Source organism: Epargyreus clarus, unplaced genomic scaffold, assembly GCF_041222505.1.
Source record: "Epargyreus clarus isolate Ecla_fem2 unplaced genomic scaffold, WU_Ecla_fem_2.2 ptg000023l, whole genome shotgun sequence".
NCBI classification, from domain to species: domain Eukaryota; kingdom Metazoa; phylum Arthropoda; class Insecta; order Lepidoptera; family Hesperiidae; genus Epargyreus; species Epargyreus clarus.
In genome coordinates this window covers 13177641-13194700 of record NW_027332230.1, presented here as the reverse complement: position 1 = coordinate 13194700, position 17060 = coordinate 13177641, and the positions used below count along the sequence as shown (strand labels likewise).

The window sequence follows — 17060 nt, the reverse complement described above, 5'->3', positions numbered from 1 at the left end:
ACGACCTCGTGTACCTTTTGAAGGTTTCCTCCTCGTTAAGAAAAAAAAGGTAGGAGTGGTAGCACAAGTGCATGTAACTATTATACTTCATGACAGATTTCACTCTAAGCATCGCTCATGTGAAAGGTATAAGGTACTATGTGAAATTGTAAAATACATAAAATATTTTACGGCATTCACCTGCCTGAGAGGAGACCTGGGCCCAACAGTGGGACATTAATGTGGGACAAATTAACAATATGTTATAATGATCGTTACAATAAAAAAGAAAACACCATTTAATGTCAATCAATTTAATTCTTTATTTTTTTCCTTGAAATACTTGCTACTGGTTCTGTCTCGTATTCTATCTCCACGCGCGCTTTCTTTTTGCTCGGAGCCTTCACAGAAATGTCCTGAAAAAAATAAAAAATTGAGATATCAAAAAACAAGGCTTATTTAACAATTTTTTAGATAGTACAACTCTGCCCTCAGAAGCACCAAACTTACTTTTCTCGAAATTTACTTTACTTCCTGCTTAGGCGCTTCTGAGGAAGTTACCATTTTAGTATTACCTGGCATATGTTCATCATAAATATAGTTAAAAATAAATTCCTGAAGTACTTGGGAATTAAGCAAGAATACCATTGCTGATTCATAAGGTCAGACAAAATAAACAAAAACATTTTTGACAAAATACCTCAATGTCCGATGTTTCAGATTCAAAATCGCTTCCAACATCTACACCTTCCTTATGTCCGGATTCACTATCCTGTAATCATAAACATATGTATTACTAAAAGCCAAAATCAGTAATTACTCCTTTCTAAAAAAGTCCAAATGTAATTCTTCATCAATTAAAATTATATACAGTTCTGTATCATGATTATGGGCTCCACAAATTCAAAACCAGAAAATTTAGCACTTCTAATCTATGTTTTGTGTCAAATATTTGGCTAACAGTGAAAGCCTACTTGTGGTGTTTTTCAGTGCAGCAAATTGCCGAAAGGCACCAACTCAAAATTTTTGAGTCTCAGTCTTGCTGGCTCTGTGCTACTCGAGAATGCCTTTGCAAATTGTCATCCTCAAATACCTTGACCAATGACTTACCGCATCACTTTCCATATCGCTGTCGGCCTCAACAAATTCATCCACTTCTTCAACATTCCTCTGCAACTCTTTCTCTAGTTCTGGCTCCAGCTCCATCTCTTTCTCCTCTTCATCTGACTTCTCACTTTCACTTTCATCAGAAATCTCCTCAGCTTTGAGTGCAGCATCAAACGCCATTTGAGGGAAGTTGTAAATGTCATTATACTGAAAAAGATAATTATATTTCGATTTATAAACAAGCATAGATTCAATTAGGATAATCAAATCATAATGATTAAAAAGTAAAACATAACAGTACTGAAAATATCAAGAGTACCATATAATAATCAAGCTGATCTTCAGCTGGTATTTATAATAATTTAGAATTGACATTAGAGTTTTGAATTTGAAGATTTTAATTAGGGAGAAATTGTCAAATGGCAAAATTGGCAAAACATTAGAAAGATTTATTATGATTGAAAACAGGAGTAAGGCATTTAACTGTTAATAATAATCGTATTAAATGCTGATCACCATTTCCTTATTCATATTTCACATGTCTCTGGTTCATATCTATAATAATAATTTAAAAATACATAGTCTTCATTGCTTATTTTACTAACTTAAACTATCTACAAAAGATGACCTGTAGATAGAAATACATGTATAAATGGAATAGTAACTTACTGTTCCCTTCTTTAACCTGTCCAACAGTTGTTTCTCAATTGCATTATCTATTCTAGCAGCAACAAGTGCCTTTTCCTCCCTTCTCCGCTCACGTCTTTCTATCTTACGCTGAATTGGTACTAATTCTTTACTGTAAACAAATAATTTAATCTTATAAAACTCGGAAGCAATGCACCAATTGTAAAAACACTAACATGGCTGAAAAAGTAACTAGCTGACACTTATGTTTTTTTCCACCAGATGCTATTGCAAGCTGTCCCTATGGCCATTCAGCAATATTTAGTGCAATGTGTGGGTTTCTGTGAGGCACAGGTCTTGTGACATGCCCTCTAAGATCACATCAGTGTAAGTCCTGGACTACTGTTCTTTTAAGTCTTTGCACGCTGGGAAATATGTCATCCATAAGTTGGGATGCTAATCTATTTGGGTGACTTTGTATCTTAAGTTTGTATGTTAATGTTTTGTCCCTCATGTAAAGTCTATCTTCACTATCTTCACACAGTCTACCTAGGTGGCTTAACACGGAGACCCTTGTCATTCCAGGAACATTTACTTGTAAATAATGGATTGATAATGTTTAATTAATTGGTTGGTAATGGATTGATGGTAATGGATTAATTAATGGATTGATAATGTTTAATTATCAATCCATAGCCACGTGGGCTGAAGGGTAAGCCAAAAATGAGACAAACCTACATACATACGCTTGAAAATATCACTCTCTGTAGCTCTTATGTGCCCAAATGTCCTCAATTTGTTTTGAAGCCTGAAATATCTATTTTTAAAATACATGCATCATACTTACACTCTTCTAAGTTTCAATTTTCTCATTCGTATAAGATACTGTGTTATCTTCACAAATCTTTGTTTACATTTGGCTTTGATAAATGCGGGCCAATATAATAAATTTTCATTTATTTGGTGTATGGCTTTCTCAAAGTTCCGAGAAAGCTTAACTTTCTCCCATTGTTTGTTCGGGAACATTATTCTGAAAATTATATAAAATATATATTAATATAATATTTTATTTGATGGAGTTACATGCAATTTGAGGTTGTTGAAACTCAGAATAGAAACTCAAGTTCAAAAAATAATAAGAGTTTTGCAGACAACCTTTCTTAACTTGTAGACGAAATAATTACACTGCTCCTATTTTTAATGTAACCAAAAGTATGACCTTATCAACAAATATGAAAAGAGGTGGGAATCGACAATTAATCAACAAATTTATAAACAACATTTTAAAATACAAACATAAAACATCTCCTAAAAGCTTTGGCTACCTCATTACTTGAATTAGTAACATACCTTTCAGCCGTTCGCATATACAAATAAATAATGCCATTTTCTTCTCTTATCGTGGCATATTTACTATTTGCGAGCGGACAAGAAGCGCGGCTGCACAACCCTGTGAGGTTATATTCATTGCGACAAAATTGTTGAGTTTTTGTGCTTAAAAAGAAATGAATATGTTATATATACAGTGTTCAAAAGTTTAAAATATGAGTATATAGAATATTTTAATGATAAAATTGTAAGTACATACCTTACTTTGTGCGAACAATGTGTTTTGTTGATGATAGCCCACACAACCTACAAAATAATAAAAAAAGGTTAATAACAAACTGCAAATTACACTACAAAGTATAAAATAAATATTGTTATTATGTATTTTGTTCTTACATCGTCGTGTTGCATTTTTCAAACTTTCTTTAACTTATTTATAACAATAACACCACGTCTGTACGCATGCGAATGTTTCATGATAATTTGACACTATGCTGGCACTTGACAGTGACTTAAACTAAACATATTTTTTTAAATAAATGTCTTGGATTCTACCTCCTTGTCCTAATATTGTAATCCATAGAGAAATAAAATAGAGTAATAACTACACACTCCCCCATTCAAATAGTTACATTTTTTTTAAATAATAACGATTATGGGCTGGAATTGCAGTCAGAGTTTTGTTCCTTGTTCGTTAAAAAGTTGTTTATATACGAACACACAGATATACAGATAATCTATCCTATCATAAGACCTTAATGCTTATCATGGTCATCGATTCTAAGATTTCTTCTAATCGATTCTTTTTAAGTTAAAATTGTTTTTTGTTATCCAATTACTAATATTCTTTTCTAAAAACAATAACAAAGATTAAACAAAACTTGGTGTCATAGACAAGTCTAAAACTTGACTTAATTTATAGTCTGTGATAAGTTTGAATTTATTGAACCGCGCGAGACGAGACGGATTTCGGTTATTTTCGTTCACGTCAGTCAAATGTCACGATCGTAGCAAATGTAAAACGTTTGAAAAGAGGAATTATTATTGTCGGCGTTTTTAGAAAATGCTTGACTTGCGTTATTTGTGTACTTCCTATGTTTATTGAACGCATTATTTTGCAGCCAAAGCAAATAATGAACTAAAAATGAGTGACAATATCAAAGTAGTTGTTAAAGTTAGGCCTCTGATTCCTCGTGAAGAGGAAGAAAAACTTTTTTACCAGTGGCGGGTACAAAATGATACGCTTTACCAAATAGATCAGAATGGGAAAGATGTGGGGCCGGCGTTTACGTTTGGTGAGTGGTCAATTTTATTCATGTTGTGTCCATTGAATTGATTGTTATTCTAATGCGCAACTTATGTGAGGAATTCCTATGACGCTAATTTACGTCACTTGAAGGCCATGCCGGTTGGTCGTAGGCTGTGTACTTAGTGGTATATTGGCTAAGGATGGTATTTCTAAACACCATGAATGCCACTCCCGCAGTTCGTTCGGATTCGAATCTTTGATAGAAAATTATTATTTATGTTTTAATATGAAATGATCACTTGGTTAACGCCACAATGTTTCATTAAGGAAAACTTAATTTTTCATAATTTTCCCTAAATTTCTACCATCAACCAATCCCTTATCTTCCCTGTGATCCACAAGTAGTAATGAGAAAAATTATTTTTTCAGACAAAGTTTACGACAAGGATACCAAAACTTGTGATGTTTACAATGATATTGCAAAGCCAATTGTCAAAGCAGCAACCGACGGATTCAATGGGACCATATTTGCTTACGGGCAAACATCATCGGGCAAAACATACACCATGACGGGTACTGAGGATGCTCCGGGCATAATTCCACTAGCAGTCCACAACCTGTTCGAAATTATCAAAGGTGTACCAAATAGAGATTTCTTAGTAAGGTAGCTATTTTTCAATGTATGAAACATTCAAATATTTTTATCGAATACAAGTAGAAAGCATGCGAGGATGCCGCTTGATGTTAAGTAGCAATTGCAGCTATTGGACTATGAGCCTATAAGATATAATAGAACCATTGAAGCTTGGTCTATAAGGTACCACTGCCACAACTATTCAATTCAATTCAATATAATTCATTTATTGCAGGATAAGGTGAAATACATTATATGTGGAATACATTAGTTTTGTGTTGTTCCTATCCTAACCCAAAGGGTATGCAAATATGTGACATGTAATAATTCTAATTAAAATTAAATTAAATTAATAATATTGAACTAGAACTATTTATAGTGTGATGCAGTACTTGCCTATCTAACTTACATATGAGGCAACTAAATAAATTGAATGTATGTGTTGGCAGTAGTACTTCAAAAATACTAAAAGACAGATCTAGATGTGGCCACATCTCCACTGCAATAAAGTTAGCCCACCACCCTACCCCATACCTCTTGCATTTTGTGCTAGTTTCCAATTTGGTCTTCAATGCCTACTAGAATAATTTACCTGTGTATATATTATGTCAACTACATTTTGTTTTGCCTTTTATAGTGCCACCTACACAATTTTAAATTTCAATGTTTTGTTGTATGATTCATCAATTTCTAAATTTAGCAAAATGTTACTGCTCTTATACAAGGTTTTCTTGTTTGTTATTATTCTAAGAGTTATGTACTTCTTAATCAGTAAGTGTCATAGATATGTAGCTTTTGTGCTTATAAAGCAAATGTATATATTATGCATGAACAATAGTTTTTGTATAGATACTCTTTGCATTTTGTTTGGTACTTTCCACAGACCTATATCTTAATAGATCCCGCATGTGTACGTATTAGCGTGGCCAAAACTCGGGTTAAAGGAAGAAGATTCAGCTCACTTCGATGAAATGTCATTTAGTCCGAAAGTAACATTTGTTGTCATCGGATGTCAATTGACAGCAATAAACATGCCGAATTGCGCTATAATAAATTGTGTAAATTCTACAAGTAAAAGTAGCCGCGATAAAGAAAATATTTCCTTTCATACGTAAGTACCGTTTTTCTTAAAATATGTATTATTTATTTTATAATTAATTATTTAAAATTTGTTGTGGTTTCACAATGACAATTAGTTACTGAGTGTGTTTTATCAAATTTTTAATCCATTGCAAATTTTGGTTACAAAGTTGTAAAGCTTCTGTATTAAAACACGCAATGAAAAGTAAAACGATCGATATTTCATCGTGTTGCTTAAAGATGATTGTCATTGGTTATTTCAAAATGAGTACCTGGGGTTGTACATGCCAGTTTCTTGTTCTCGATTATTTAATCGATTTTCGAAATGGATGAATAATAATGTTGTCTTAATAAATATTTTGTAACATATTTTTTTTATTCTAATCATGTTAATGTTTTTTGTTCTTTTTTTAATATTTACCATTCAATTTACAGGTTTCCATTGCGATTGCGAGTGCGCCTACGCACCATCGCCATAATTAAATAACGATATGTTTACAACTTTCTATGAGAACTATGTATATAAAACAGTGTAAGCTACCTTAATGTAGCAAGTGTTTTTATTTATCATTTTATGTATTTGTTCTTATGTTAAAAAATGAAGCAATATAAGTTTTTCTAGGTCTATTATCCATTTATAATACGGCATATACACGGGGTCTACTGAAGTCGAAGGACTTCAGTTGGCCCCTTGCTGAGACTATTTTAACACCAGAATTTAATAAATGTTTAAGCAATATTTATTTTGTATTAAATCTTTTTTCCGTAGACATCTTGTTTTATTTTGTTGACTAAATTTATGGACGACACGGTAGATTTTGATAATGATGATTCGGCGACTTTTTTACCAAAACATTCGCAGAGCACCAGTAAAATAAATCTAGACGATCGATTTCTCGAAAATCTGTCTTCGATTTTTCGATTTCAAAATCGATTTTTATAGCAGAACCGAATCGACTTTTGAAACGATTTTCTCTCTGACGGCGAATTAACAATGCACATCTCTAAATCTTTCTTGACAAGTGTCAGTCGATCGGATAAAAGTGGCACGCTTGGTTTTCATACAAATGAAGGTACATGTGTCATCTATTTAGATATAGGTCTGTGGTACTTTCATATTCAATTGCTTATTGTAAGTATCTGTGAGATAGGACCTACATTGGGGCTTTCCATTTTAATTTGTTATATTATTATTACTGTACTATGTTTTCTACAAGGCCTCTCATCATATTTTTAATGTTTGTATTTCAAAATAAACCTTTGATACTGATGTTATTCTTAAGATTAGCTTACATGACAGAATTCAAAACAATCAACATTATTACAACAGTAGTTTGGTCTATGTGCTACACAATAGGTTCAATATTTTTTATCCATGTAACCTTGATACTTTTCATTTCAACCATAATACAGATAGAATTGGAACAAATTGTTATCTATATTTAACTTTGTATAAAATGTAATTTTTTCCTATACGATTTTGATTATTAACTTCAGAACAGAAATAGAAACATACTTTTTGTGTAATAAAACTACAAAGAATTACATAATAATCCATTATCATGTTGCATAATGCTTTCAGAGTATCATATGTTGAAATCTACAATGAGACGCTAATAGATCTGTTAAATATTGATAAAAAGAATATAAAGATCCATGACACACTTCAAGGAGTTAAAGTGGATGCAATGGAGAAGGTGACTTCATCTACCGAAGAAGTTCTTGATGCTATGAAAGAGGTTTGTAATTATAATATAATTAACATTCATAATATTTTTATTTTTTTAAATGTTGACCGTTTTTAATAACAATTGTTTGAATTTTTTTTTTTTGTAATAATTTAATTAGTGTGACAATAAAAGGGATAAAATATGTAGTAGCAACCCAATTTGTTTATTATTAATTATACAGTGTAAGTACAAAAAACACAAACCAGTGTAATAAATAATAGTATATATTATGTACTAATACAATAGCCAAATAGAAAGTTTGGTAAATAGGCTTATTTACTAAAACCCCAAATACACATAGATAGTAACAGCATATTATGACTACTAATGTTTGGTAACAGTGTAAAACAGGGGGCAGTGAATCATTGTTATTTTCAATATTTGTCACTTATTCATCAATACATCACTAATTATATACTCATACATTTTGGGGAAAACAATATACTCATACATCTCATGAGTATATTGTTTTTCCCAAAATGTAATAGCGATAGCTAATTTAAACACTATTTGTCCTGTTTATTTGTTTTATTGAAAAACATTTATTCATTTATTTGGAAAAACAGTTATGTTTTGTGTTGGGATGCAGCAGCCAGGATACAGAAAGACCGAATTACTTATATATGTGTATTTATCAAAACCGAATATGCCAAGTTTTGGATTAAATCTAACCTAAATTACAACTAACTATCCTACCAAACTAAAAACATTAGCATTACAAAGCTACACTCAATAGCAGTGAAAATGCATATTGGAAATATCCTAAATGTTAAAGGTGGTAGAACTCTTTGTGGTTCGACTCCAGCGGCACCACCTCCACACCTATTCCTGCCTAATAACAGCATTGTTAAGCGCTGCTGTGTTTTGGTTTGAAGGGTATACACAGTAAGAGAGACATACTTGTCTGAGACATTCCAGCCTAGTCCTTAGAGATAGCAGCGCACTTGTGGCCTACCTCAGGTAGGAATACTAATCCTATATGGGGTTGATTACAGATGTCCATGGGCAGCAGTAGCCACTTACCAATCAGGGAGACTGTGCATGCTCGTCTACTACTAGTATATTATTTAAAAAAAAATATGCCATATAAGTTTGATTACGCTCTTATTTAATTTATAATTTATTTATCACAAGAAAAATCTAAATGTTTCCATTTTATTTCACTTCAGGGTAAAGCCAATAGACAAACTGGATCAACTAATATGAACGAAGAAAGTAGCAGGTCACATTCCATATTTCAAATAGTAAGTATTTGAATTCATTTCTAAAAGATATAGCAAAATTTATATTTTATGTTGTATTATTATTTTATACTCGTAGATTGTCATTTAATAAATTGAAATTAAAGCAAATTAAAAAATGAACGTGATTTTTATTGTACTTTAGACTTTGCAAAAAAACTAAGGATGTCTTTTCGTTTTTTTTATTCATTAATTATTTAATTTTTAATAAAATTGGAGTCTGTTTTTAATATTGATATAACCGCTTTTTACTGTATGCATGTGAATATACATACTGTACATAAACCAAAATATTTTTTTTTTTAATTTTTGTCTGTCTGGTTGTTTTGGCAAATCTCTGAAATGGCTGAACCGATTTTGACAGGACTTTTAATGGCAGGTAGCTGATGTAATAAGGAGTAAATTAGGCTCCTTATATTTTAGAACTAGCTGTGCCCCTTTTTCTTTTTAAAGCGGGTGAAACCGCGGGGTACAGCTAGTTATAAATAAATTTCTTGTTGCTCTATTTTCAGACAATAGAATCCCGTGAACACACAGAGGGTGAGGATGAGGGTGGTTGTGTGAATGTGTCCCAGTTGAATCTTGTGGACCTGGCAGGTTCGGAGCGAGCCGGGCAGACTGGCACCACTGGATTGAGGTTCAAGGAGGGCACTCACATCAATAAATCACTGTCCTGCCTAGCCCTCGTTATTAAACAGCTGTCCGATGATCCAAGCAGGTCTGTTGCTAGATTAAATCACATTTGAAGTTGTACTCTTGATGCCCATTTGTAATAATCAATCTATCCAATTTATGCCTGCTAAAGATTGATATTTCTGTGCATTGAAAGATAAATGTCAAACTTTGATAGGCAATATAATAGATAGATAGTAAACTTTTATTTTAAATCAAGTCTCGTAAAATAATCGCCAACGGTAAAAATCTATTACAAGTATGGAGGTCTGGTACTAATTTCTTTAAAAAATAGTTAGTATCATCCTTTCAATATTCTTATACAAGTTAAATGTACTTTCAATATAATGATGGATCAAAATTACATCCTACAGGCCGTACAGGCACGTTAACTACCGGGATAGTAAACTAACGAGGATACTGCAGAATTCTTTGGGCGGGAACGCGAAAACCAGTATCATATGTGCCGTCACACCCGCCGCGGTTGAAGAAACTATATCCACATTACAGTAAGTAAAAAATCACAGTTTGAGTTATAAGTTAAGTTTTAAGTTATTCGAGAATTATTGCAGTGGAAACAGGCTTTCATAATATGCAATTTATGGGCCATATATAAGTTGCAGTTAGAAATAATGAATAATTATCTAAGAATGTCGGAATCGACGCTTCGTCTATCTCTATGCATGGATCCAAGTATTTTGTCCATGTACTATGGACACAGATAAAAAGGTTACAAAAAATTCACTTCAGAAGTTAACTAAAATCATTAAAAAATGATCAGTCTGCTATGATTTACTAAAAATTGAATTGTTTTTATGACATGACTGCTTTAGATTAACTAATAAAATTGCATTACTATGGAATTTGTCATAGCGTGTTTTAATAGTACATTACGATACGCGTGGCCAAAGTAGCCTATTTTTGCACGGCGTGAAGTTAGCGCCCGAGCGCAGCGAGGGTGCTAAACGCCGTGCAGATAATAGGCTACTTTTGTCACAAGTATCGTATACTATTTTATAGCTCTTGTGACATAAACCCGCTTATACTTTTGAAGAAATATGAAAAAATATGATAATTATTTTGAAACTTATAAATGATTGAAACTAAAAATTATGAACTAAAAAAGCAATAAAAATGTGACACAACCAAAACCATTGAAATTTAGAAAATTTAGTAGTTATTCTGCACTTGTGATAAAGACAAATCTAACACCACACATACGTCGAAATCTATCAAGCCATTTAGGCTACATACAGGCGTATTAAAGAAACGTATGATAAGCAATCACATAATGTACTAATACATAACTAATACTAGTGATACAGTAGAAAATCGATTATCCGGACCTTAGTTATAAATATTCGCAATTGTTCGGATTGTGAAACGTGAACAAGTAACTTTGTAATAACCCTTACAGATCAGCCACATTTTGTGTGACTTGTGCATTTAAATTCCGGACAGTCGCCAAATCGCAACAAAATAGTTACTATAAAAAACAAAAACCCAATTGCTAAAAATATAACCTATGTTATCGCCACAATTTAGACGAATTCAGCGACACATCATGTATCAAAATTAATGAAGTCGTTTGAGTTTGCCAAAGAATGAAAAATACATACGTAACAAACATATAGTCGAAAAACATCACCTTCCTAAATCGGTTTAGATAGCTTTTCTTCATAAACTCAATTATCCAAATTTTCGATAATCCGAATGCCACAAATACGACAACAAATAGGTCGCTTAGTCGAGATTCTATTGGAGTAGTATTATGGCTAATTTTGATAACGATTCCTAATTTAAATATCTCCTACTATGGTGTGTAGCGAAAATAAAACAAACACAGTCAAAACAAACAATAAAATTCGATAAAGCCCAATAGTTAGTCTTATAGTGATGCTATTGCTTAGTATGTACACAATGGCGAAAACATTTATAAATACGTCCAAAATAAAATATTAAAATAATTATAGCTTTAAACAAAATACTCATTACTCACTTTGAATTTTTAAATGGCATTTAAAAGTATGAAACGTTCATAGCTATGTTTATTTTTTTCAACTGTGAGGGTAGTGTATTAATATTCGTACGGTGTAAAAATCGGCTATTTTGGACACAGAAATGCGTGGCTAAAATGCGGGTTTAGGTCACAGAGTGCTATAAAAATATATGAAGAAATATGACTAAGGGTTCGTACACAAAACTGCGATGCGACGTCGCATCGCAAAAATCTGCGAGCTCCCTCGACGCATCGCAAGAACTTGCGAATTAATTCGCATCGCACATTCCTGCGATGTTTCGTCACACTTGTTGACGCCATTTTTAGTTCGTCCTGAGACAGCGTGTGGGAAAAACGTACAGACCTATATTTGTTGGGTGGGAAGACGTATGTAAAAAAATGACAAAGTACGTCGTTGACTTTTTTATATTACTGATTGAGGAACGCCCTGTACTTTGGGAAACTAAATATAAAATAAATGATATGTGATAAATGGATGAACCCAAAAATTTTCTTTGTTACTCTTTCCTGAATCTCTTAAGCAATAACAAAAGTGCACACTTGTTTTTACGATCCATGTCACGACCTAATTTTCAATATACGTTCCGTACGGTTGACGGTTATCGAAAGAATGGTCACCCTGGGAGACGCTATGCCGCACGATATCGCATCGCAGCAATTCGCATCGCAATTTTCTGCGTTGCGAATTCGCATCGCGTCGCATCGCAGTTTTGTGTTCGAGCCCTTAGCTCGACGTCCATTTCTTCCTACATAAATGATAAATAAAAAATATTTATAGCGTCACAATTAGTACATTGTTTACAATATTGTTAGGTACCCTCCTTAAGTACGTTAATACCTGTAGTAAAGGGTCCCGCTCTCCCCTTTACCATACTAAGTACTACAAAATATAAATTTCCAAATATATTATACTTCAATATAATTCTTTTAACAAAAGTGAATTAATTTTTATCTATACTATAATATAATATTATAAAGAGGAAAACTTTGTTTGTTTTTTTTTTATTATAATGAATAGGCTCAAAAACTACTGGACCAATCTTAAAAATTCTTTCACCAATCAAAAGCCACATTATTCACGAGTAACATAGGCTATATTTTATATGAAATATATTCGATAAATAGATTTTGAGGCGGTACAAAGTTTGCTGGGTCAGCTAGTCTTAGAATATAGTAAATACTTGTTATCGTTTACAGATTCGCGAACAGAGCTAAAGCGATCAAGAACAAGCCAGCAGTGAATGCTGTTGCTACGAACGCCACAATGATCCAACAGCTCACTAAGGAACTGTGCACATTGAAAACTGAACTGGAGAACAAGAAAACTCTTGAAGTAAGTATACATGATTTATGAAAAACAAATAGAAAAGGGATGTGCAGTCTACATTATACGTGATTACGGCTGCCCAACATCTGTAGTTAATACCAAATGGGAGATTCAATGGTGTGATATCACACAAGCCATATACAAATGTAGATCCAGAAATATTAATTAATATTATTACTTTGTGGAAATCCATCTTTATAAAGTTAGGACAAAAACAACTACCATGTATTATCCTAACTTCCTAAAAACATAGCTGCAAAGATTATTTAATCTGAAGTGTATTATATCTCAATTTACTGTTTCTATAACAAAATTTACTAAACACTCGTTACGGAATAAATAGTAATTACCACTGAGTTATTGCCCGAAATAACTTTCGTCACTTATTATAAATATTGTAAATTGGTTTTTTACAGAAAGATAATTACTCGTTACAAAAGAGGATAGTTGCGTTACAACGGCTAATTCTGAACGGGTTCAGCCAACGGAGCACTGCGGAAATGTTGAACCCTCGGCGGAAGTTAGTACAGCCCCGGAGGATCACGATCGCAGGATCCTTACATTCCATACAAGAAGATCCTCTACCCACAGTACCCAAGTTCTGTACTCCGAGCCTCAAATATAAGTGAGTATGCTATTTATATTTATTTTCAAAAATATGATTTTGTATCTTACTAGCTCACCCGGCAAAGGTTTTACTCACCTTTTAAACCTTCCCTGAACTTCCACAAATTAGTCTAAAATTAGGCAAACCGGTCCAGCCGTTCTTGAGGTTTAGCGAGATTAACAAACAGCAATTGATTTTTATATGATTTTATTATTGATATTTTCATAAATTCACCCTGTATAGTAAGTTAAATGTAATGTAATATTAATAAATTTATTCTACATACATGAACATGAATAGTAAATTTTTGATTAAATTCTATGTTTTTATCACTTGTTATCGCATTTGTTAATTTGCCTATGAAAGATAGAAATTTTAGTACTATCTTTGGTAGCCGAAATATAGGAGAGTCTATTATTGATGAACACTATAAATGAGTATTGACTTAAAACTAAAGCTTGATACTGTATTGCAAAATTATAATTTTTCTATTGATCTTCGTAACACCTGTGTTTATATTGCGTTGTACATTGCACAGTGTACATACAATTGTCCTCATTACCAAATAACCAAACATCTTTCAAATACTAATACTGCCAACTTACAATAGAAAAATAATTATGTCAAATATGTCGTCAATTGATAGAAGAATATTCATTTGAAATTCTGTCATACATAAAATAACATTTTCAAGAGGAAGTACCATGCATAAAACGAATAATTTGTGAATTTATTAAACCGAAGTACGAAAATATTTATTTTTTGCTAGTACGTTAATAATTTTCAAGTGATTTTTAATTAAGTAATTAACACTGTACGATTTATGATTATACTTAGACTTGTAAGGGATTTTGTGTGAGAATTCACGGTGCGTTTTTCTTTTACCTTTTTATTTCAAAAAGTCACAGTATCGTTCGGTTTACTTCGGTTATACAGCCGGCGTGATTATAGAGGCGCCGGAAAACTGGGTGGAATGGTTCGCAAGACAGACAGAAAGAGATTGATCCAAGTTGTCCACCGTTATAGCGAAAGCAGCAGAACCGCGCGCGCCGCGGACATAACTCGCGACGTGAAAAATACACCGGTCATTTGCCTACATTTTTACGTGCGTTTGATTGCAGCGTCCGCGGCAGAGGTGGTAGAAAAATGCACCGAGAGTCTGTTAGAGTGACAAATAGTTAACAATTCACAAAGTAAAGTAATGTTCGATGTTTCGGGGATGCCGGTTTCGCATCGTAGCACGCGATTTGTTGAAATAAATTTAAAATCATGGGTGGCAACGTCACATGTCTCATCACAATTTACTATAGTTAAAAATGTTTTGAGAGTACCAGATGTCTGATAATGGATTCTTCTTTAAAATTTCTCAACATTCCGTTGTGACGTCATTACGTTTAGGCCTCATGACCTCTTTCGCACACGAATAGCACTAATGTAATGTGTTCAATTATGGTCCACAGTCCATTAGTGTTGCCCGGAGCGCCGGATTTCCAGCCGGTGCACGGTGCGCTGAGCCTGCCGAGCTTGCCCGAGGAGCCTCCGCGTCTGGTCACACCGCCGCCCAGGGGCAAGAAGGTCAACTTCGAAGACGAGATCATTGAACTAGGTAAACTTATTCAGAATTCAATCTGAACTGTGTATTTTTTATATAATGTAAGAGTAGCAGACGAGCATGCAGTCCACTTGATGCTAAGTGGCTACAGCCGCCCATGAACTTTAATCAACCCTAGATAGTATTAGATATTCCTACTTGAGGTCGGCGACATATGCGCCGCTACCCCTGAGGACTAAGCTGTGACACCTCGAAAAAATATGACTTCCTTACCACGCCTTTCATGCCAGAACATAGCAGCGCTAAACGCTGCTGTTGTTATGGAGCGGAAATAGGTGTGGCGGTGGTGACGCCGGAGTCTAACCCCAACGGATCTATCACCTTAAAATTTAATGCAACGTTTAGAAACTCGCGTACGTTACAGACGCAAAATCTTTTAATTACTAATGCTTTGCAGGGTAAACACATAGATCATAGATGATAACACAATGTATGATATGAACAGTTTGTTTCGAAATTCTTTATTTGCAGATAGTGACGACGAATCTACACCTGACCTACAAACTTGTCCCACATCGCCGTATCATAAATGCTATGGTAATTTATCACATTTTTAATTAACTAACTAGTACTATGGGTGATGATAATAAATATTTATTTCTAATATAGGTGATGCGAAATTGTTAAATTTTAATAATTAAATTTCTTTATATTTTTTTATGCACTTTACAAAATCTTCTTCATTTCTTCTTTAATTCTTTTCAGAATCTTCAAAAACGCCTCCATGTATATTAAGAAAAAATGCTAAACGGGCAGAAAAAAATTTGAAGGATATTGTAGAACTGACGGAAAGGGAAAAAATCTTCACACCCACTGTGGTATGTACTACTAATTCAATAATAATTCAAGGAAAAAGAAAACAGTGGCAGCTTGACGCTAATATTAAACATGACTTGGTTGGGTGGTGAAGAAATTCTTTAAGAAGAACATATGAGAGTTATCTCGAATGTTCTCATAGGTTTTTCAAGTTTGTTGTGGAAGGGACATAGACTATTTTTTAACAAATCAGGCTTTGTTTTTATAATAATATTACCTAACCCGGCAAATGTTGTGTTGCCATATAAATAAAAAAATGTTAAAGGTGAACAACCCTTATCACTTAGGGGTATGAAAAATAGATAGTAGCCGATTCTCAAACCTAGTAAATATGCATATAAAATTTGGTGAAAATCGGTAAAGCTGTTTCGGAGGAGTACGGTAACTAACATTGTGACACGAGAATTTTATATATAAGACTAGTTTCTTTATATTTGAACAGGTAGAACTAATGGAAAAAATGGAGCAAAACGCAACCGTCATCACGAAGTTAGAGGACGAAATAAACCAATTAAAAGAATCAAACAAAGAAAAAGACACTGAGATGGATAAATTAAAGAGTGAAATAAGTAAAGCTGAAGAGAAAATTAAGATGATAAGTTCAGCTAAGGTAAGATTAGGATCTATTTTAATTATTTTTATTTTATTTCCTACAATCGGTATTTTTAATAAGTGATTCAATAAGTATTCTTACTTGTGCCAATTAATAAACTATGTATTGCATCCAAACTTGCGTCATATATGATTACACAGAATAAAAATTGTATTAATATTGATTACAGATGGAATTGGAAGGTACCTGCTTGGAATACAAAATAATGCTAACAGATTCCGAAGTAAGCTATGAAACATTGAAGAGAAAATCCAAAAGTAGAGAACAGGAATTGTTGTCACTGCTAGAAGAGCGAGCACCTAAAAAAACGGTAGAGAGTATCGGTACGTATTATTGAAAGTGGCAGAAGCCTTTGTGGTTTGAGTCGGGCCATACCTATTTGTGCCTCATAACAGCAGTGTTAAGTGCTGCTGTTTT

General features: G+C 33.3%; 2 protein-coding genes across 3 annotated transcripts in view; one reads left to right on the top strand and one right to left on the bottom strand.

Annotated features, from left to right (window-relative positions):
* Positions 1 to 277: 277 nt before the first annotated feature.
* On the bottom strand, positions 278 to 3581 carry Rbm13 (RNA-binding motif protein 13). Its single transcript, XM_073085835.1, has 8 exons — positions 3439 to 3581; positions 3302 to 3348; positions 3064 to 3207; positions 2561 to 2743; positions 1756 to 1885; positions 1090 to 1293; positions 680 to 751; positions 278 to 395 (listed from the first exon to the last, which is right to left on the bottom strand). Exons 1-8 carry the CDS (start codon positions 3451 to 3453, stop codon positions 294 to 296), a joined length of 897 nt encoding a protein of 298 aa, XP_072941936.1. The 5' UTR covers positions 3454 to 3581; the 3' UTR covers positions 278 to 293.
* A 454-nt stretch (positions 3582 to 4035) lies between these two features.
* The window catches only part of LOC140751974 (uncharacterized), a 28202-nt gene continuing 15177 nt past the window's right edge, over positions 4036 to 17060 (top strand). For both annotated transcript variants that reach the window (XM_073086128.1, XM_073086127.1), the window contains exons 1-13: positions 4036 to 4337; positions 4721 to 4955; positions 7588 to 7744; positions 8905 to 8979; positions 9489 to 9694; positions 10023 to 10157; positions 12866 to 13001; positions 13412 to 13620; positions 15063 to 15208; positions 15686 to 15751; positions 15920 to 16032; positions 16473 to 16640; positions 16813 to 16966. In XM_073086128.1, the coding sequence (XP_072942229.1) occupies positions 4187 to 4337; positions 4721 to 4955; positions 7588 to 7744; positions 8905 to 8979; positions 9489 to 9694; positions 10023 to 10157; positions 12866 to 13001; positions 13412 to 13620; positions 15063 to 15208; positions 15686 to 15751; positions 15920 to 16032; positions 16473 to 16640; positions 16813 to 16966 (1951 nt within the window). In that variant the 5' untranslated portion in view covers positions 4036 to 4186. The remainder of the gene's footprint in view (positions 4338 to 4720; positions 4956 to 7587; positions 7745 to 8904; positions 8980 to 9488; positions 9695 to 10022; positions 10158 to 12865; positions 13002 to 13411; positions 13621 to 15062; positions 15209 to 15685; positions 15752 to 15919; positions 16033 to 16472; positions 16641 to 16812; positions 16967 to 17060) is intronic.

What these genes read in the sequence shown, in the direction of transcription:
- Rbm13 (XM_073085835.1), bottom strand. An exon ending in CATTGTTCGCACAAAGTAAG is followed by an intron (nt 3,208 to 3,301) that starts GTATGTACTTAC and finishes TTTCTTTTTAAG; the next exon opens with CACAAAAACTCAACAATTTT. An exon ending in GCGATATGGAAAGTGATGCG is followed by an intron (nt 752 to 1,089) that starts GTAAGTCATTGG and finishes TTATGATTACAG; the next exon opens with GATAGTGAATCCGGACATAA.